Source organism: Rissa tridactyla, chromosome 9, assembly GCF_028500815.1.
Source record: "Rissa tridactyla isolate bRisTri1 chromosome 9, bRisTri1.patW.cur.20221130, whole genome shotgun sequence".
Taxonomy (NCBI): Eukaryota; Metazoa; Chordata; class Aves; order Charadriiformes; family Laridae; genus Rissa; species Rissa tridactyla.
The window spans coordinates 9,587,530-9,606,988 of NC_071474.1; the positions used below are offsets into that span (position 1 = coordinate 9,587,530).

At 49.0% G+C, this 19,459-nt stretch overlaps 2 protein-coding genes across 2 annotated transcripts; one reads left to right on the top strand and one right to left on the bottom strand.

Moving 5' to 3' along the window:
* Positions 1–1,752: 1,752 nt before the first annotated feature.
* Positions 1,753–7,175, bottom strand: PEX11A (peroxisomal biogenesis factor 11 alpha). The gene is made up of 3 exons (XM_054215436.1): positions 7,051–7,175; positions 6,590–6,705; positions 1,753–5,022 (listed from the first exon to the last, which is right to left on the bottom strand). Exons 1-3 carry the CDS (start codon positions 7,104–7,106, stop codon positions 4,457–4,459), a joined length of 738 nt encoding a protein of 245 aa, XP_054071411.1. The 5' UTR covers positions 7,107–7,175; the 3' UTR covers positions 1,753–4,456.
* A 716-nt stretch (positions 7,176–7,891) lies between these two features.
* WDR93 (WD repeat domain 93) lies at positions 7,892–19,041 on the top strand. The gene is made up of 16 exons (XM_054215435.1): positions 7,892–8,224; positions 8,988–9,183; positions 9,814–9,878; positions 10,104–10,182; positions 11,055–11,176; positions 11,720–11,758; positions 12,563–12,650; positions 13,291–13,474; positions 13,704–13,774; positions 14,234–14,320; positions 14,635–14,766; positions 15,315–15,531; positions 16,236–16,296; positions 17,052–17,208; positions 17,325–17,505; positions 18,642–19,041. The coding sequence occupies exons 1-16, from the start codon at positions 7,961–7,963 to the stop codon at positions 18,757–18,759; spliced, it is 2,061 nt and encodes a 686-aa protein (XP_054071410.1). The 5' UTR covers positions 7,892–7,960; the 3' UTR covers positions 18,760–19,041.
* The last annotated feature ends 418 nt before the right edge of the window (positions 19,042–19,459 follow it).

Below are 19,459 nucleotides of genomic sequence, written 5' to 3' on the forward strand. Positions count from 1 at the left end.
AGACTTTGCACACCCTCCCCCAGTCACCTTTCCTCTACAGAACCGGTTCACTTGGTCCCTTCCTGGAGATGTTGGTTTTCAACCAGACCTTTGATCGTTCCTGCCGCTCACCTGGGAATCCCAAATGGCTCACGCATTTCTTGGAATATCATACCAAGCATGGTATTAACATTAGGAAGGTCTTGTCTGTAAGCAGAGCAGAAGATTACTTTGCAACATCCCACCCACACCACCCTCCTGTCAACTGTTACCACTACAAAATATGTATGAGACCAGTAACTCAGAAGGAAAACGCTGCTAAATCATGGCTGAATGCTATGCTTTATACATTGCTCAGTGATATTTTGGAGCTTCCAAGTTCACAAAGCTCTTCCTGCAGGGAACAGGAGCTCACAGTAAGCTCGGTTTCAATGGTTATCCCAGCTCCATCCCTCCCCACCGCAGCTGGAGTTGTTACCCTTCACTGCCTGGAACGCACCCGCAGCAATTAGGCTAAGACCAATCCAAATGCAAGGATGTTTATAAGATAATAAAATGCAGGTGCACCCGTTCCTTTCACCGTAGCTGTGCTTACGCTGGGCAGAAGGCTCCAGCTCTCACCGCCGGTACCCAAGGGCAACTGATGGCAAGTCTCAAAACGTCATTTTGCTTCAGGGCATTTCATATGCACAGTTTGACCTGGTACTCACACAGTTACTTCTTCATGTTTTTGCAACTGAATTGGGGATTGTAAATTAGTCCGACGAGCCTGGCTGCCACTTTGCTACTGCCAAAGGAAAGCTTTATAACCCAAGCGCAGCTATAGGCAACGTCTCTTTAACAGTATCATCCTTCATAAAATTTAGAGATGGGAGGGAGGATTACACACTGGAAGGCTGTGCCGCCATACAGAGAGACCTACACAGGTTGGAGATTTGGGCAGAGAGGAACCTTATGAAATTCAACAAGGGCAAGTGTAGGGTGCTGCACCTGGGGAGGAATAACCCCCTGCACCAGTACAGGTTGGGGGCTGACCTGCTGGAGGGCAGCTCTGTGGAAAGAGACCTGGGAGCCCTGGTGGACAACAGGATGACCATGAGCCAGCAATGTGCCCTTGTGGCCAAGAAGGCCAGTGGCATCCTGGGGGGCATCAAGAAGAGTGTGGCCAGCAGGTCGAGGGAGGTCATCCTCCCCCTCTGCTCTGCCTTGGTGAGGCCGCACCTGGAGCACTGTGTCCAGTTCTGGGCTCCTCGGTTCAAGAGGGACAGGGAACTGCTGGAGAGGGTGCAGCAAAGGGCTACAAAGATGATCAGGGGACTGGAACACCTCTCTTATGAAGAAAGGCTGAGGGATTTGGGTCTCTTCAGTCTCGAAAAAAGACGGCTAAGGGAGGACCTTATCAACACTTATAAATACTGAAAGGGTGGGTGTCAGGAGGATAGGGACAGGCTCTTTTCAGTGGTGCCCAGCGACAGGACAAGAGGTAACGGGCACAAACTTGAGCATAGGAAGTTCCATCTAAACATGAGGAGGAACTTCTTTCCTTTGAGGGTGGCAGAGCCCTGGCACAGGCTGCCCAGAGAGGTGGTGGAGTCTCCGTCTCTGGAGACATTCAGAACCCCCTGGACGCGTTCCTGTGTGACCTGCTCTGGGTGACCCTGCTCTGGCAGGGGGTTGGACTAGATGAGATCTCCAGAGGTGCCTTCCAACCCTATGATTCTATGATTCTACACCACCATTTAAGTTACACACACAGACATGGAGTCACGCTCATTTCAGTTTATTGCTTGTGTTCAAAGAGCTGTCCTTATTCCAACTGCTGTATTAAAAACACGATACAAAAAAAAAAAGGCACTAAAAGGATTTTTTCCATTTGACCATGATCCTATGGCTTCAGTCACATTACACTAAGGTACATTAAATTGCTGGCCTCCAGCTGGGGAGCAGAAGGCAAGTAGTTAGTGCTTAACACCCAGTAAAGAGTTACTCCAGCATGCTCCAATCCACGTCATGCAGAATGGGGCAAGTAAGGCTGTCCCAGGCTGAAAATTCACTGTCCCACCTCCCAGGTTAAGTCCGTACTTGCTACTCCAAGACAGTCCCTACAGGAGAAACATCAAAGCCTGTCTCACGGCTTTGCACAGTGTTTGCCTGGCACAAGGCAAAGACCCACCCTTCTCCCTCGGCAGGGAGGGGTAGCTACCCAGGGGCCACATCACTATGTTAATCCATTTCCCTTTATCTACGAACTACCAGCAAAAAAGAGAAATCAGTTTGCAAACCAGTGAAAGAAGTGTTTTGTATCCACGAGCTCCCCTGGGAGGAACTCAAAATGCATTTTTTTGCAAGAAGATGAAATTCTGTAGACAAAAGGTGGTCAAACCTCCGCTGCCAGATCATCAAGACTCCTCTTCCGTCCTTACAGGGGTCGCTACACAGAGGGATAATGATCAAACCTGGACTAGGGAGGGATGGGCCCCACACTGCCAGGAGCTCAAAGGCAAATGGAGTAAAGAAACAAAAAAATATCCATTGTTAAAAAGGAGAGGAAGCCCTTGAAGACAACATATCCCATCTGTAATGCTCCATTATGGTCTGGACTGATGGTATGCTCTACTTTTAATGGTATTAATTTCCATATTAAAAAGAAGAGCTGCTGCAGGCCACGTTTGTGTCTTCAAGCACACTTAATTATCCTGCTCAGCAACCTCTTTTTTCAAACACCTCATTGGCAGGCTAACACTTCAGATTCAAACTGGAAGTAATTCCAACCACAATGACTTAAGGTAAATGGGGCACTGCCTTACCAGCCTACTCAATTCCACAGCCTTCTCCTTTTAATAAAAGAGACCAGCACCTTTTAAATTCTGTTTTCAGATAGCATCAGAAATAATAAGAGAGTACCTTGGTCCAGGTTAGAGTAGTCTCTGTTCACGTCTCCTGACACATTAAACAAGGAGTCCTTGCACCAGAAAGCAGCAAAACACACAGGCCTAACTCTGATGAAGAAAAATTATAATTTTATCTCCTATATAGTGTGCAAATTTTTCTCAGTGTCACAACTGGTACTCTGCAAAGTCAGGATCAACAAAGACTGCATGCCATGTAACTGTTAGACAGTCGGACACAGCATTTCTCCTTTAAGGCTGCCAAGCAATCATTCCCAGCGAGGTAACTGATAAACAATAATGCAGTTGCAGGGCAAACGTAAGGCATTTTCAAATGGTAGAACCCATTCAACCAGCAAGGGAACGCACAAAAAAAAATCTTGTGGTCATGAGAGGGAAGGATAGGGAGGACCAGATAGGCAAATGTAAACCATGAATGCACAAATCCAGTAATAAGCTTTTCTTCTCAAAGGGGATTCTGATATTATCATGACCCACTCCATTCCCTTCCCTCCGGGAGCTTACCCAACTGGAAACACACCCCTGCAGTTTTTCTGACTCAACGAGCTCTGAGCCAGGCTTCTCTCCTTAACTGCAGGTTCCAAAGCTCCTCATTATACTGGAATTTTTCATGCAAAATTAAAACAGCAAAACAAGCTCCTTATCACAATATGATTAATGGCAAATTGTTGCACTTGGAATCACGGGGGTTTGGGAGTTAAGGTGCGTGTGTAATGGGAAATTCAGTGCTTGTGAGTGGTTCCAGATTCACAGCTTTGGAACCTCAGTTCCCTACAAATCACAGCGTCATCAGCACTCAGACAAGCTTCTCCCACATGCTGTCCTTCACCAAAACTCTCAGGCATGGCCTTCTGGAGAAGCCAAGAGTTGGTGGTCAACAGTCCTTGGCTCACATTATCAAAGGAAAAGAAGAAAGTGCTGATTTCCCGGGACACAAGTTGGCACTCGCTAGACTACAGATCCAGTGTCACCAGTGCACGCTACAGAGATCAATGGAAGTTCAGATCATACCACCCTTCAGTTCCCATCACACTGCATTCAAACCACTGCCTACAGATAACAGGATCCATCACTCCAAACCCATCAGAACACTCACGCTTGACTTCAGGCCATTTTAACCACAGCTTCTATTGTGTCTGAGCCTACTATAGAAAATGTAACTGTAGGAACCTTTGATAGGTGAATTCTAGCTTTCCAGTGTAAACACGATGAGTTATGAGTCATATACGTATTACAGTTGGCTCTGCAGCTATTTCACAACCCTGCATTACAATACTGGAACATCAATATTTCCTTATCTAGCAGCCATGTCCCAAGCCCTGTTTCTGTTTGTGAAATATTTCCCTGCCTTCTCCCACCTCCACTCCATCAGGGACTGTGTCATGGCACCAAACTCATCTGTAAAGGCACAGGGAAGGGCAAAGGGGTACGATTCGCTTATTCAGAGGGCAAAATTAATCCTGAGGTTACTCAAGACATGTTGATTTTGAAAGTGCCATACGGAGGATAAAAACCTTTCAGGGGATCAAAGCTGTTGGCTCGCTGCATACTATGCAACTCCTTTTATGTCATTGTTTCAGCTTCAGATGTGGGCTTGATAATGTGAGGATCCCCACCAGGGAGGAAAGGATGCCACAGAAACCAATCACTCCTGGGTTGGTCTTGTAGATCCCTAGTGTATCCAAAGGGCCTGAGAGATCACAGAGATTCTTCACCAAGTCCAGCAGCAGAGGAGGATGTCGTTTCAGTATCTGAAACAGTAGGAGGAGAAAACTGTGCAAACCATCACATTTCACACAGTTTAGCTCCTCATTGTGTTTGTCCCAGAAGAAATTCTCTTTTGTCTTTTCTTCCTGTACAGCTTGTTCCACCCTCCAGGAGATCTCATACCAGTCCCTGGCTAGATTCATCAGGAGTGAAAAGTAGTAACACTTGGTAGCCCAATTCCGCCACTTTGGCTTATCGATGTCAGGTTGGAGCCCAACGCTCTTCAACCACAGGACCGCATCGCAGACAAAGTAGAGGGCACGGGTCAGGTTGGAGGCTGTAAGGCAGAAGCGAGGAACCACATCTGGCAGCTGCGTAGTTCTCCTGGCTGCTACCAAGGCGTGTACCATGTTGCCCAGGCGGAACACTGCAAGAAACCCCACAAAGGTTAGCACGGCCTGGCCTTTACCGCAGAGACACAGCCCTAGGTGGGACAACTTGGCGTGTCACTGTCTACATGCACTTTTAAAAGACTTAGTGGGCTTTGGGCATCTGTATGGTTAAGCATTTTCTTCTCACAGCGTGAGAATCTAGCATTAGCGAGGAAAGGGGTGTAAACATCTCAGTTCTGTCCTGCAGCAGCCCAGGCCCTACACACAAATTTTGTCAATAGCCAGGACTCACAGCCTTCTCCTGCTGCTCCATTCCTGCGCCTGGCTGCCCTCTGGACCAGTATCGCCAACTGCTCTGAACGAGTCAGTGTCAGCAAAAAAGTGACACAGAGCCTCCAATTTCAGCTGTACGCTGCACTGGATTCCACCTCACTCTGTGGACAGATGTTACTGCGCTAACCCTGCTGCAACCATGAGCCACAACCTTCCTGAGCTCCATGAAAGCTGGTGATTCACGTGCCGACCACACTGAGACCCAAGTCCCTCCTCAGCTGTGAATTTGTCAGAGGTACACATAGTTCCCTGCAAACAGGAACAGCATATCCCATTTCAAGCTGTAATACATGGAAAGCCAGATTTCATCCCCTGCACAGTTTAGGTTCCGCCCTGTGAATGTTAATACAATATTACGCAAAATACTTTTCATAACCTGCTGCACTGTCACGGTGACAGATGTTAGCAGCACCCAAGCTTAGTGGAACTGCAAAAGTCCTGAATTTAGGCCTGACGTCTATTAGTGATTTGTTTAGCAGAAGGAAGAGAATTACGGCTATGCTGATAAACCAGCTGGCCTCTCTGCTGGAAATTACCATACTCTGGAGCTAACTGAAATAATAAAACAAGTCAATGGTAACACATTAAATTATAATATTTGCCTCATACGTTGCAGTTGTTCCAGGACTGAGCAATGGATAAGTAGGTGTAAGATCAACCCGAAAGCAAGCAATACAACCACAGCAACAGCGTAGCCATAATGGATCCAACTGCGACACAGAACGAAGCGATGCAAACGGTTAGACTATGAGAAAAGCATGGAAGGGTGTATGCTTTAGCAGAGTATAAATGTGGAAGAAAATGAATATGCGAAGCAGGATATAAAAAGCCATACCGAAGGATGGTCCTTCAGAGATGATTTTATTGGGGTGATGATCTTTAACACTAGGCTGTCTCAGCCCATTAGCTGGAAGGACTAACGAGAGCGCAGTAAGCGAGCCTCGCATCATAACTCTGTGGTCTGTCCTTGAACAGAGATGACAACTTGATCTCTGCCGCAGCAGCTGACTGTTAACTTCTCTAGTTCTCCCAGCGATAATTCGGATTGCCTGATCAGAGAGGAGGCTGGGGAAGTAATAAATGTCTACCTGGACCTACCTAGCCTGGCAAGCCAAGGCAGGGATGAGGTCTACTGACAATTTTGTGAATATACTAAAAGAGTTTTCATGGCTCAAGGTAAGTTGACTACAGAAAATGCAAGGCCAGGAGCTGTTTTGCTGGAAGGAGCAAGTGAAGAAGGACTTATCCCTCTAGACACCAGGTACTTACTTTTCCGGCCAGAGCTCATGCTAGATTCCAACTGCTTGAGTTTCATTACCAGCTTCTTTTTATCAGCCTTATGCTCTATTAAATAGCTAAGCAACATGCATGTGTACTGAGTGGCTCTGGAATGGAAAAAAATGAGGAAAATGGTACACAGGTGAAACATGGACAATTCGCAGGGCGGGCAGCAGCGGGGCAGGGAGTACCCCCGAGCCGAAGGTCACCCCGCGGAACCAGGGCGAGTTATAGCCGGGGGAAGGGGCCACAAGCCCAGGTGGGGCTGGCCCAGCGGGGGAATCAGCACGGCAGGAGCGGGGCTGGAGCTCGCCCGGGGACACCGGCCAGCACTGCCACCTGAGGCGGGGGCCCTGCAGCGGCCGGGGCCTGCCCTGGGCCCCATCACCCTGAGGGGCGCTGGGCCCAGGGCTTCCCCCAAGAGGGACGGCCGCCCAGGCCTCCGCACTCACCGGAACAGCTGGTCGCGGCCCTGGCTGCGGTTGGTGAAGTCCACGAAGCTCTCCATGGCGGCGGCGGTGCGGCGGCAGCAGCCGCGGGAGGTGCGCGGGGGCCGCGGCCGCTCCGCCCCGCTCCGCCCGGGCCCCGCCCCGCCCCGGCCCCGGAACCCTCCGCTCCGGGACGCGTTCCCGGCCGGGCCGCGTCGCGACGCGCCGTTGCCATGGCGACCGGCAACGGCGGGCCGGGTGTCACCGATAAAGGCTCCCCCCCGGGCGCGGCGGCCTCCGTAACCGCCGTCAGCGGCTCCGGGATCTGGAGCCGTCCGGCCCAGCCCCTCGGCTCCCGGCCCCGTCCCTCTCGCTCCCGGTTCCCGCTCCGAGGTTAGGCCGCTCTGCGGGGTGACGGCGGCGGAGGTGTGCCCGCCGTGAGCCCGGGCCCGCCGGGGGGCGAGGCGGGGGGGAAGATCATAAAGCACCCGGTGGCTTGGAAATGAAGTTTGTAACTTCCAGTGAAATCACCTGCTTTCCACATTAACTGTCGAGGTTCTACCCAGGCCAGATAAACCGTTTAATGAAGAACAAGATAGTATTTTTTAAATGCTTTGTCATAATTCTTATACTCGTGGCAAAGCTTTTATGCACCCTTTTTCTGTAGGATGCCCCGCTCCTGTGTGGCTGATATTCCCAGGGCAGGACAAAACCCCTGAGTAACAGCAAGTAGAAACGAGTTATACAGAACAGGTCTGCTCTGGCTATCTATACTGAAAGGAACCCCCCTTCCCTTTTAGAGATCGTTAACCATCTTTTTCTTCCCCCCCCCCCCCTTACCTCATGAAAGTAGATATTGCACAATTCTTCGTTCTTCTGCATCTACCGTGATTCCTGCATCTGTGGTGTGTTTTGCATCTGGGAGGGCAGAGCCATGGCTGTGTATATCCGGAAGCATCCCCTGGATATTCCTCCACCATCGGAAAACGACTGGCTAAAGAATGACGAGGAAGATTTCTTCCTGCAGGATCCCGATCGAAAGCGTGATGCTTTGTCTCAGCCCTTCAGGATGGTCAACAAGCTGGTGATGATGGTTTTTGAGAATGCTATGGAAATCATTGAAAAAAGGGAGATGCTCCGAGAAGCGCAAAAACTAAAGGTCCAGCCCACAAAATTCTTTCCTACAGCTGAATTCCAGGTACAGAGCCCCTCATAGCAGAGAGAGCGTTAATCAGCATAGCAGTTTTTCTAGAGAATATCCATGCAGTTGATTTTACATTCTTCTGGTCATCACCTTCCTCAGAATCCACCACCATTTCACTGATTCACTTCAGAAAGGCTGCGCCTTCTAAGCTTGTCTGACAGGTTCTTCTTCCCACCCATCTATCACACCTCTCTGAAAAGAGAGAAGCAGATATTAAACAGCCCTAAATTCACCTTCTGCTTCTCAGGCTGGCTCCACCCTTGTTTGGCGAGGAGAAGGTAATTAGTCAGGAGCATATAAATGGGAAAACTCAGCTCTGTGTTATGGTGAATACACTTATGGGAGTGTTGCCAGCAGAAGGGCAGCGCTGCCTTCCCCATTGTTACATGGAGGTATCCAGGAGGATACGCCGGTGTTCTGCAATTGCCCGGAGGAGCTCAGCATCCTATCGCAGCTTTGCATTAGCGGTGGGAGGGCTGAGTGCTACTGAGTTCTTGGCCTTTAAAGCCCCTTCTGTTTATCAGAAGGGGAAAGGTGGGAGCAAACTTTCTCATTCTCAACACAGAACAATCTCTGTGACAGAGATGAGGGCCCCTCCCCTGCTCTTTTGATGAAAGTTCATGCAAAAAAATTTCCCTTGTAAAATAAATCAGCATTTTCTGTTGGTGACAGGCTGGGAGTATATTCCTAGCATGGCTGCTGTATCCTCCTACTGGGGAAGCGGTTGAGTACACTCATCTTTTCCCTTTCTTGGTAGGTAACTGGAAGGGCCAATTGCCTTGCAGTGTCTGGAAAATACATCTTTGTTGGCCTGTCCGTGGGCCTGGCTGCCTTCAAGATCTCTGACTGTAAGGAAGTCTGTGCTTGGGATGCAGTCAAGATGGAGACTTGTGCCATCCATGCTTCGGATTTGGGGCATGAGTGCCACGTCCTGCTTGCTGTGGATGAAATGGGTTAGTGTGACATGGATTCTTTTGACCCAGCTGAGGATGGCTGTGCTGTGGAGCTGCGTTATGGAAAAGCGTTACATCAGGAGGAACATTAGAATGGCTGACAGGTTTCCTAGAAAGCCCTGCAAAGAGGGCGTTAGATAACAGCTTGCAGGGTGACAGAGTGGCCCTAGGGCCTTGTGATTAGTAGAGGGTGTGGGTTTGGTGTCCCCTCTGGAGCAGCAGAGGCTGGTGAAGAGCTGAGAGTGAAGTGCAGTAAATTTTAGGAACACCTTGAACCAGGCAGAAAGAATCATTGCTACGCATGACCTCCTGCCTGTGCTTTGTTTCAGCACCTGTAATTGCACAGCCCTGTGATAAATAGGTTAGTTTGTTGATTCATCTGAAACCTATCAATTCTGGTGGAGACACACTTCAAACTGGCTTATCCATCTCTTATGTACAATCAAGTGTTTGCTGGTGCTGGCATAAGGAAGCCAGCAAAAGTTTAGTGCTGGAAGCAGTGGGATATTCTTCCTTGAGCCCGGGAAAAAATGTAGTCCTTGTCACTCTCCTGCACATGTTGTAACAGCCATTTCTCAAGAGCGTGGCTACCATCTGTTCGCTTTTCTCCTCTTTGTATTTCTATTGCAGGTCTTGTCTGGCTCTTCTTCTTTCACATGGAAAGCTTCCTACTCATTCAAATCCTAAATGAAACAGTAAGTATTAATTCCATAGAGGCTGGGCACAGGTTGGTAAGGAATCAATCATGAAGAGTACTAATTGCCCTCAGGAATTTCTGTCATGGGCAGCAGCACTCCAAGGGCGCTGCCCAATATTTATTCCTGTTCTTCCAACAGTCTGTCTGGCCTTCACCCTGTAAGTCTATGGAGCTCTCTGAATCTGTGATCTTGCTTTGATGCCAGCCCGTTTTCCTTTGTCAGGAGGATATCAGCAAACGAAATACTAGTGTGGAGGTGGTGCTCTCCCCGGGAGGTGATTACGCAGGAGTCCTGCTGCAAGGCAAGTGCAGGAATATGGTGTGTTGGGTGATGGCTGTTGTGTTCTAGCAGAAAGGCCAGCAGCAATGCTTTTAAAATGCTCCAAGTGTTCTGGGTTCCCAGGGATCCTGTTCCTAACCCTGCCAGTCCCTCCTTCAATTTAGAGAGCTGCTGCTGCCACTCCCTATCCTCTCCAAAAGGCCTGGTATGAATGAGTGCTGATCCCAAAAGTGAGCTGTCTGGAACTGGTCAAGGCAGTTCCCAGCTCCCAGGAGGCTCAGTGAAAGCAGGTTTTCCTCTCCTCCCCAGAAGTACCAATCTCAGTTCTTCTTCTGGTTTGCTATGGCTCACTTTTTACACTGGAAATACGCAGACCTGAAGAATTTTCTCTGCAGACATAAGCTAGACAGCATAGAGACAGTCTAAAAACACAACAAGAAACTCCTTGCTGCAACATTCTTCTGTTCCATGGCAGCTGCCTTCATCAGCACATTTGCTGGTAGCAGGTTTTCTGGACCCATGTTTGGTGGAATCTGCCTGGACATACGCTGAGAATGAGATATGTAGCATCTGCAGAGAACCGGTGTGAGACCACGTCTCACTTTCTACTTTACCTCAGAGGCTACAGGTCAAATTTTTTGACTGAGTAGGTTCATAGAATTTCTTCAGTGGATGTGGGACCTCGAGGACTTGAGCTGGAGGCTGAGATGTCAGTCTCAGTCAAGCATGTCAAGCCTTAAGTGGGAGGAGAGGTGGGCTGCATGGAGTTCACAGGGATTTTATATTTCAAAAAATATCCAAATCTTGTTTTAAGGATATAAGATAACAGAGGCTACTTGCTTGAAAGACCTTTTCTCCTCATTTCCAATTGCTCAACGTGGTTTCCCAATGCAGACAGCGCAAAAGCTTGGCTGGAGATCTACAGATTGCCTAAGGATTCCTGGCTGAAGGAGATGGAAAAGAAGGCAGGAGCTGCAGAAGCTTGCAGGGAGAAGAGGTCAAGTTGGACATCTGTGGTACAAACCAGTTCTGTCTCCCACTGTGCTATTTTTTCTTATACCCTTTTGCCTACAGGTCTTTCCCCAAGCCTTGCTCCTGCAGACAGTGACAGCAAGATACAGGCTGAACAAGTCTGTCAGCCCAGGGGGATGGAGTATATGTCTCTACAGCTGCCCATCCCACATTTCACAAGGCCTTTTTGTTATTGGGACATGTTTACTCTCCCAAGAAAGGCTTTCTGACGAGGTTCCCTTGGTCCCAGGGCTAGCATTCCTGCTGCCTCTCCCTGAAACTGGCAGCTTCTTTCCCAGCGGTATTGCCCCATCTGAGGGGGCCCTATTTAAGGGTATTCCCACAGGGTTTCTCCCTTATGTTACTGGGGGAAGGTGAAAGAGTGGGAATTGGGCTTGATACCTCACTTGGGAGTCTGGTCCTGAACAGGGTTTGTGTTTTAGGCTAACTACAAGGGGTGGCTGGTGGGGTCGCAGCCGAACCTGCCTGAGAAGGGCACGGTCTCTGCCTGTTTGCACTAACCGCTGCCACCTCCGGTTCTTTGGCAGAAAAGTCTGGAGCTGCATGGAGACAATTCTGCAGAGACTGTAGCTGGCCTTAGTGAACGTCCTGAGCTGTTATGGGGAATTTTAAATGCTGAGTCAGTGCTTAACCATCTTCTGCATTGCTTTCACTCTGCTACATTTCATCTCTCAACACACAAGCACCTTCTGCCCAGCACCTCCAGCTAACCCTCTGTGATACCTGGTTCTAACGCTTCCCTTCTCCTTCAGCAGAGATTTTCCTGGCCATTTGAGAGGAAGCTGCTTCTCAGCCCGGTCTTCAGGGCAATTGTCCCCCATGTAAACTACCCAAGTTCCTGTCTCTTCCTTCTGAGATGTGGTTGATTATTTAGCCAGATCTTTTCTATTTAGCCAAGTGTCAATGTGTGTGGGGTGTGGTGGTGACACGCTGGTGCTTGTCCCCTGTTAGGATTTTCCATTCCTAGCCAAGCACGTATGTGACCTCCTCCAGTCCTGGGCTCTCTAAAGTAAAATCTGTTTCTTGTATTCAGCAGCACTCCGCAACCTTTAGTCCTGCTTCTTTTTTCTTTTTTTCTGAGCCTAGCTGGGCCTCACCCAGGCCCATGCTGCAACAGGATTAACTCAGAGAGATTACGTAGGGCATAAAGACAGGAGGTGTCTGGGCAAAACATCCTTTTTAATGTTAAGAAAGTAGTGACTTCCCTGTGTTTTGGCCTGAAGAATGAGCCTAAACCCCATATCTCCTAGGCAGTGTCAGGCAACCTTTGCATACGCTTACTTCAGGAAGCATTTGATTCCCATGAACCAGTGAAAAATAAGCAGCGTAGGGCACAACACAGTTCTCAGACTGACATTTTTCTGTTGCAGGAGTCTCCTGTGCCTGCAAACAAAGCTGATAGAAAGCTGAGTCTCCCAGCGCTGCTGCTGCAAGTGAAGCCACCCAAACCCATTACAGGTCAGGACTGATTCTGTACTTGTAACCTGCAGCCTCCGTCAGGTAGCAAAGGAATCATGGCCCTTATGACTACAGAACAGGTCAGAAAGTTTCAGTAATATGTTCCCTGGTCCCCTCCTGACCTGTCTTTGTAGTTACATGTAATCCTGTACTGGGAATTGCTTGTTACCTGACCATCTCACAAGTCATCTTTGCTAGCACAAAATACTTCAGTGTGTGTCGAAGTGGGTGTCATATACTCTTGGCTTGTCGTCTGTGAGGGAGGAGGTTGTTTCCTAGATCCTAGCAACCTGACAGAACTCCTAGCTCACCATTCTGAGTCCTGGATTCATAGGAAAATGCTGAGGATAGGGAGGGAGCTGGGACAATGTCAGGGAGAATGCCACAGAAAGGCAAGGTGAGCTGGGTCCTCAGATTACTTGCCTTAGTCCCTGCCTTCAAATACTGGAAAATGGGCTAGTGATATGGAAAGTCCCACAGAATATATTCTTAGTGTTGAAATACTTCTACCAGAACAATGCAGTGTGTCCCTCCTCAAGATAACGCCACTCTGAAGAAGGGATGGTCAAAGTGCCTCTGAGCACTCCATGGTGTCTGCTCTTACAGGGCTGTGTCGTTTCCCTTGGTGTTCCCAATCCAGGAAGTAGTTTTAAAAGCCCTTTGGATGCCTTGAAGAAAGTGGATGATGGCAGCATGCTTGGCTTGGGGTACAATCACCTAATCAAGGACTCCCAGTGGGAGCAGCAGGAAGCAATCTTCCGCAGCACTTACCGGGAGTATCTGGAGGCCGAGGGTGAGAGAGAGAGCAAGGAGGAGATCCCCAGGTGAGTGGGAGAACCGACCAGGATTTCAGTCCATGAGAATTCAACACAGGACACTTTTCCAGTCTAGACAGAAGTCTCTGTCTTTCTTAGCTTTGCTGCCTTCATCCCAAGGCTTCAGGACAGGGGGTTAGAGCCATTCCAGGTCTTGTCGTGGTGCTGCCTACTTATCAAGGCCTTCCTTTCACATTCTTAAGTCCTTTTTTTTTTTTTTTTTTTTTTTTCCCCCCAGACGTGCTACTTTTCATTTTCTCCTGCCTAGCCGGATCCTACAGGTGGGACCTGAAATGAAAGTGCAGCCAGGTAATCCAAATGGACAAAAAGCTGTTAACCTATGAAGCATGTTGTTGCATGACATTGAGCTCCAGTTAGAGCTCAATGGCTCTGGCTTCAGTTCACTATATAAATCCCATCTCCAGGGACATAAGCCTGGATAAAAATGTCATCCCTAAGACTTATAAGTTAGTCACTGGCATGGAGTCAAACAAACTTAGCTCCATAGTTAAAAAAAAAAAAGGCAAAACACAAAAAAACTCCCAAAACACCAAAAAAGATGAGGGGCTACATAGGCAAGATAAAAATAACAGTCAAGGGGAGAGTTTGTTGTGGTTTAGTTTCTGTGTGAGCAGTTTCTGTAAGTCCCATCAGGGAAACCGTGAGAACCCTAATGAGAGCTTTCTAATGGTATTTTGGTGTCCTGGATTGTTCCTTTCTTTGTCTCCAATCTCCTTCTCTCTTGTGTTGTCTCCTTTTCTATACCAGATGTTCCAACTGGCATCAGTGTGCACTGGGATGGAAGCCACAATCTCTGCTTCTACTTACTTAACCGTCTGCTCAAGGAGCAAGTGGGTAAGAAAGTCTTGCTTTCTCTAGCAGAGCGCTCTGTGGGGAGTGGGAGTATTCAGTGGCCAGTCGCTGTCTTTCAGCCAGATCTTCATGATTCAGGGAAATGAGGAATGGGGAGGAGAGCTGCCCCCTATCATGTAGGTTAGGTTGGATTGTAAGGCTCCATGTTGCACAGGCTGGCAGTATTTTGAGTGAAGCCGCTCTGGCAGGAGACCCCAGAATGGTGCATGCTTTATTGGGAAACTGAAAGCTGGTACCATGAGAGAGAATGCTCTGCACCTTCTTACAGTTAACTCTCTTCATGTCCTTCTGTTTAGATTCTGATCCAAAACCTGATGTTGTGTGGCCATGTGCAGCTCCAATTGCATGCTCGGCTGTCAGCTCCTGCTCCAGGTACCTGGCACTGGCATGTGAAGATGCAACAATAACTATTTGGGATGAACACCTAGGTGAGCTTGCCCTTTGGGACTGTGTATTGGAATCACAGTGGATAAATTGCTCTCTTCCCTAGGAGTTTGAGGCTCCAGCTTGGTGTGAACAGGGGACTGGCAGTGAGTTTACAAGCAAATCTGAAAATAGTTTGGACTCGCTTCTTCATGGGATGCTTGGCCAGAAGTTGCCAGTGCAGCGTGACTGCCTTAGCCCTGGCAGAACCACTCCCATCCACAGCAATGCAGGGGCTCTGAACTGCTGCAGCGAGGACTGATGCCTCTCTTGCCCTGAGGCTACGAGACAGTCCCTGCTTTGCCACTGCACCCTCAAGTCATCTTTGAGGCTGTTGTGGCATCACAGTACAGGCTGCCATCAGAGCTAGTATCATCCTGCCATGAGGCAGGGATTCTCCTGGCAGAAGAATCTTCTGCCATCAGGATTTTCTGGTGGCTGCTGCCCCTGAGCAGGCCAGAGTCCAAGCTAAGCATTCCTTGGATAAATTGCCAGTTCCTTTTTCTTCCTAAACAGCTGTCTTTTTTTTTTTTTTTTCCGCTGGCTTCCCCAGGATACCCACTGTCTGTGACTGCCATTCTAGAGGAACGTCTTATCCGTAGTATCCACTTCCTGCAGAGTTCTGCAGGTGCCAGCGATGAGACACCTTGCCCTGGTACAGATCCTGCCTGTCCCATCGTGCAGCTTCTAGTGCTATGTACAGACAGCTCGTTCTATTTGGTGAAAGCACCCGGGGCCGGGAAGTCCAGTGTCACGCTCCTGGCAGACAGGTGAGGTAGACTCTGATAGACCTCACTCCAGCCAAAGCAACCATGTGGTATAGTGGTCGGGTCCAGCAGGGAGCCCCAGATTTCTGTAGGGTAGAGAACTTTCTACTGCTTTTACCCAGGTGGCTCTGCCACGCTGCTGTCAGTAGCAAGTGCGGTTTTGCTGGGAGTCAGTTCCAGGGCTAAAATCCAATGGTTATGCCAGAATTAGGGGTGTTTCTGGGTTCTTCTGTGCATTAGAACACAGGTGCTTATAGCACTGCTACAGGGCTGACATTCAACTAGCTGGGTTACTGCCAGGTACCCGGGGAAACTATTTCTCCTCTCTTCTGCCCTTGCCAGAATAACTTCCCCCTATAAGCCATAATAAGCATTTCTTGCCATCTTTCTATCAATTTTATGTTCACTTATCCCCTTGGTTTGAGAAGGGTCAGCTTTGGGGAAGCTGCTGCTCTGAAGACTACGGTTTCATGTCTCCCTGGCAGGCAGGGAATTTTTATCTCCAATATAGTTCCTAGGCAGGTATGCACAGGGACGGGCCTCAGGGGTTCCTGCCTGGAGGAGGCAAGCTTTGTCTCCACAGGGAGAGGGCTGGGCTGGAACTTTATGCCAGCCCATGTGCCACAAACCACCATTGTCATTATCACAGCTTCTCAGTATGGGCCAAGTGCATGGAACAGTAACATAAGCCTGAGTTTGTTTTACAGGCCTGAAGATCCAAATCTTGCCATCAGCGCCGTGGTGCCTGTCCTGGCATTCCCCAGTGCAGTGAGTATTACTGCAAGCTCTCTTAAGAACTGGGTGAGAACACAGGTCCCTCTGGCCTAGGATTCTATTTCCAGTAATGGCTGTATCTGGGTGTCTAGAAGATAAAGAACAGGGCAATCAGATATGGTACTGCCTTCACATCCTTTCCCAGCCTCCAACTATTTTTAGCGTTGGGACTTCCTGCACCGGTCACAGGTCTGTATGTAGCTAGTAACTCCCAAAAGATTTCTCTTCTATGATCTTACTCAATATCCACTTGTACCCATACCCTCTAATGACCACTGAGGTGGGAGGTTCTGGAGGCCCTCTGCACATGGACAGGTCCATCAGCAAAGATGAGAGGGTCCAGACACAAAGCTTAAGGCATCAGGGTCAAATATGAGAGGGCACCATGGCGAGGAGAAGTTGCGAGCACAAATCCAGCCAGACTTTTCAGATAGCCTCAGAAAGTTTTCAGGCATGGGGAGAAAAAAAGATGAAAAGCTGCTCTCCAGGGCCAGCCGTGCAGAAGGCTGAATCTAGTTCAGTTCTAACCTGCACTGCTGCTCCTTCCCAGTCCCAACCTGCAGCAATTCCAGTGCAAATTCCCTGCACAGCCTGTTCTTGATCTGCTGTGGCCCCACGACTACTGGGCAGTCAAAGAAAACAGCATCGTGGTTGGGGATGTGAGGTCTTGAATGTCATTCCATGTCCTTTCCAGGAAATACTTTTCACCTCTCTGACATCCATTTCTAAGTGTCAACTTGCTGTTTCAGGCCCTGGTCTTCTCCTGGGATGGCACAGTGTCCCTGATGAACACAGCCACATCACAGATTGTTTACTGCTTCAGTATTCCACCTTCTCATGCTGTAGCGTCTCCCTGGCAGCCAGTGTTCACAGTGGATGGTGTGAATTGGTGCCTGCTGCTTCGAGGTGGGTAGCGTCTTGGAGTGGTGGTCTTGGTTACATAGTCGCTGGGTGCATTCAGCTGTGCACTGATCCTTGGTAGTTCTTATTGGATGACTCCTGATGCAATTGTTTCTGTCTAGGAGATAAGCAGCAGCAGGCAGATGCATTAACGCAGAGCAGACCCAGTGACAGCACCATCTTCATTTTTGACTTCAACTCCTACCCACTGAAGGAGGCTTTCCCAAAGGAGCCAGATTTGCCTCTCAAATCCTTGCAGAACCTGCCATGGATTGAGAGATGTAACATGTTCTTACGTGATAGGTAAGGTTCTCCTTCTGCCTGATAGGTAAGTGCACCTGCGTTATTGTAAGCTGTGGTGTTGCTCAACTCCATGCAAGGTCTCACCCTGGAGCTTTTGGGTTCTTCAGGGCACTGTGGAAGATTTATCTCTGGGTAAGGTTCAGGTAGGTGAATTCCTGACAGCCACCCAGAACCCTTCCTCCTCTCCCTTCTGTCCTTCCTAGAACACCTTAACAACTGTAAGTCAGGATGCCTGGGGCAGGCTTGTCATTGTGTAACATAGATTGTGAAAGCTTGTCAGGGAATATAATCCTCACTTAAGTGTCTACTTCTTTCTTTTGACCCCATAGCCAGGCAGAACGGGGATCTCTTTGTCCCTTGCTCCTCCCCTCCATTCCTAGATTCATTTGATATTTAAACGCGATTTGTGTTGGAGGTTTCTCGATTTGAGAAGATCCCCAGCACGCTCAGGCCGAGGTTGTAGTCAGTTTACGTGATGCACTGAGTCCATGCCGTCACTAGATGGCATTGTGACATCTCTTATTGCGTGGCCTTTTCCTTGAATTCTTTTGGGAACCTGGAGCCAAATAGTGGCAATGATACTCTATTTGTTCTTTTCACTATGCCTTAATTCTCCAATTTGAAATGGAACAGGTGGGTGCAGGTATGACCTTACAGCACATGTTACCTGGTAGCCTTCCTTCGTCTACAGGGTGAATCCCGTGGTGTCGCCTGGCTAGTTAAGTGCAGAAAAGTTTCATCCTATGCTGCCAGCCACCAGTTCTGTCCCTCTTTCTCGTAAGCCTGGAGAGGAGACTCTCGTCTGCCTTATACAAGAAAAACTGGGGTGACATCCCCTCCAGGGATATCTCGCTCCCTGGGTACTGAGAGCTCAAGCCAGTGCAGTGCAGAGCAGCGAGACCTGTGTCCACAGAGGCTAACGGGCAAAGAGAAATATGGAGGTCACTGCTGTCAAGAGCAGTAAACTTGAGTGCTGAGTGGCATGAGGGAATCACTGGGGTTTTTCGAACCCAAGAAGTCTGAACTGCTTAATTTGTAGTGAGCCCCAGGGACCCTTGGGGGAACCAGGCTAGGGTTGTCTGAGCACTGGGGTAATGGTGGGGACTGTTTTAACCGCCCGTTTCTTCCCTCGTTAGGCAGCAGAGCCTGCTGGGACTCAGGGAGCAGTTGCCAGAGTACTGGAGTCGGCTGCAGGCACAAGCAGCTGCCATGGACAAGGAGAGACAGAAAGGGAAGGGACAGAAGAAGCCATAGTCAGCCTTGCATTCTGAGGGCCAGGCTCTGCGCTATCACGGTCCTGCAGACCCATGATCCAGCACTGATATTTTGACAGCAACTCTATTCAAATCCATCCTGCTGCTTTCCAGCCTGGGGCAATTTGTCATCTGAAATAGCTGCTTGCCGGCCACTGCTCAGCTGCAAGGTCTGTGCCCTGCCTCTCTCCTTGCCTAACCCTCAGCCTGTCCCAGCAGGGTTCAGCCCCTCCTCATCAGAGACAAACGCTGCTGATGGAAGAGTCCTGAGGTAGGAAAGGCCTCTCACCGAGGTGTCAGGCCCAACACCTGTGTGGTTCAGCTAAGTATTTGTGCTGGATCTCTGGGTCCTCCCAGAGAGCTGGAGTGTCAAAGCAATATAGTATGTTACAATGTCCCTCCTTAATAAAGCCTTTTCTCCACTAAATGTCTCTTACTCTTCACAAGACTGGCGTTTTATCAGGCTCTGATGTTGTGTCCTTCTGTTGCTGGGGCTTATCAGTGTGTTTCATCTTCTGCTCTGACCCAGATGGGCAGGCAGCAGCATCCTTGTGCTTAGCAAGAGGCAGCAAATCAGCCCTGAAGGTGGCACCCCCCAGAGAGCAGCAGGGCCAAGCAGCAGTGACACTGCAGAGTGTGTCGGGTATGACCTAGGCTGTTCTGCCGTCTAATTGTTTCTTTTGACTTCAAAGCAGGCAGCT

Bases quoted from the DNA above. Each gene is read 5' to 3' on its own strand.
- PEX11A (XM_054215436.1), bottom strand. From the start codon at position 7,106: ATGGAGAGCTTCGTGGACTTCACCAACCGCAGCCAGGGCCGCGACCAG. The intron at 6,706-7,050 runs GTGAGTGCGGAG...TTTCCATTCCAG, and splicing joins GGCCGCGACCAGCTGTTCCG to AGCCACTCAGTACACATGCA. The intron at 5,023-6,589 runs GTAAGTACCTGG...GGTTTCTTGCAG, and splicing joins CATGAGCTCTGGCCGGAAAA to TGTTCCGCCTGGGCAACATG.
- WDR93 (XM_054215435.1), top strand. From the start codon at position 7,961: ATGGCTGTGTATATCCGGAAGCATCCCCTGGATATTCCTCCACCATCG. The intron at 12,651-13,290 runs GTCAGGACTGAT...TTCCCAATCCAG, and splicing joins GCCACCCAAACCCATTACAG to GAAGTAGTTTTAAAAGCCCT. The intron at 17,209-17,324 runs GTGGGTAGCGTC...GTTTCTGTCTAG, and splicing joins TTGGTGCCTGCTGCTTCGAG to GAGATAAGCAGCAGCAGGCA.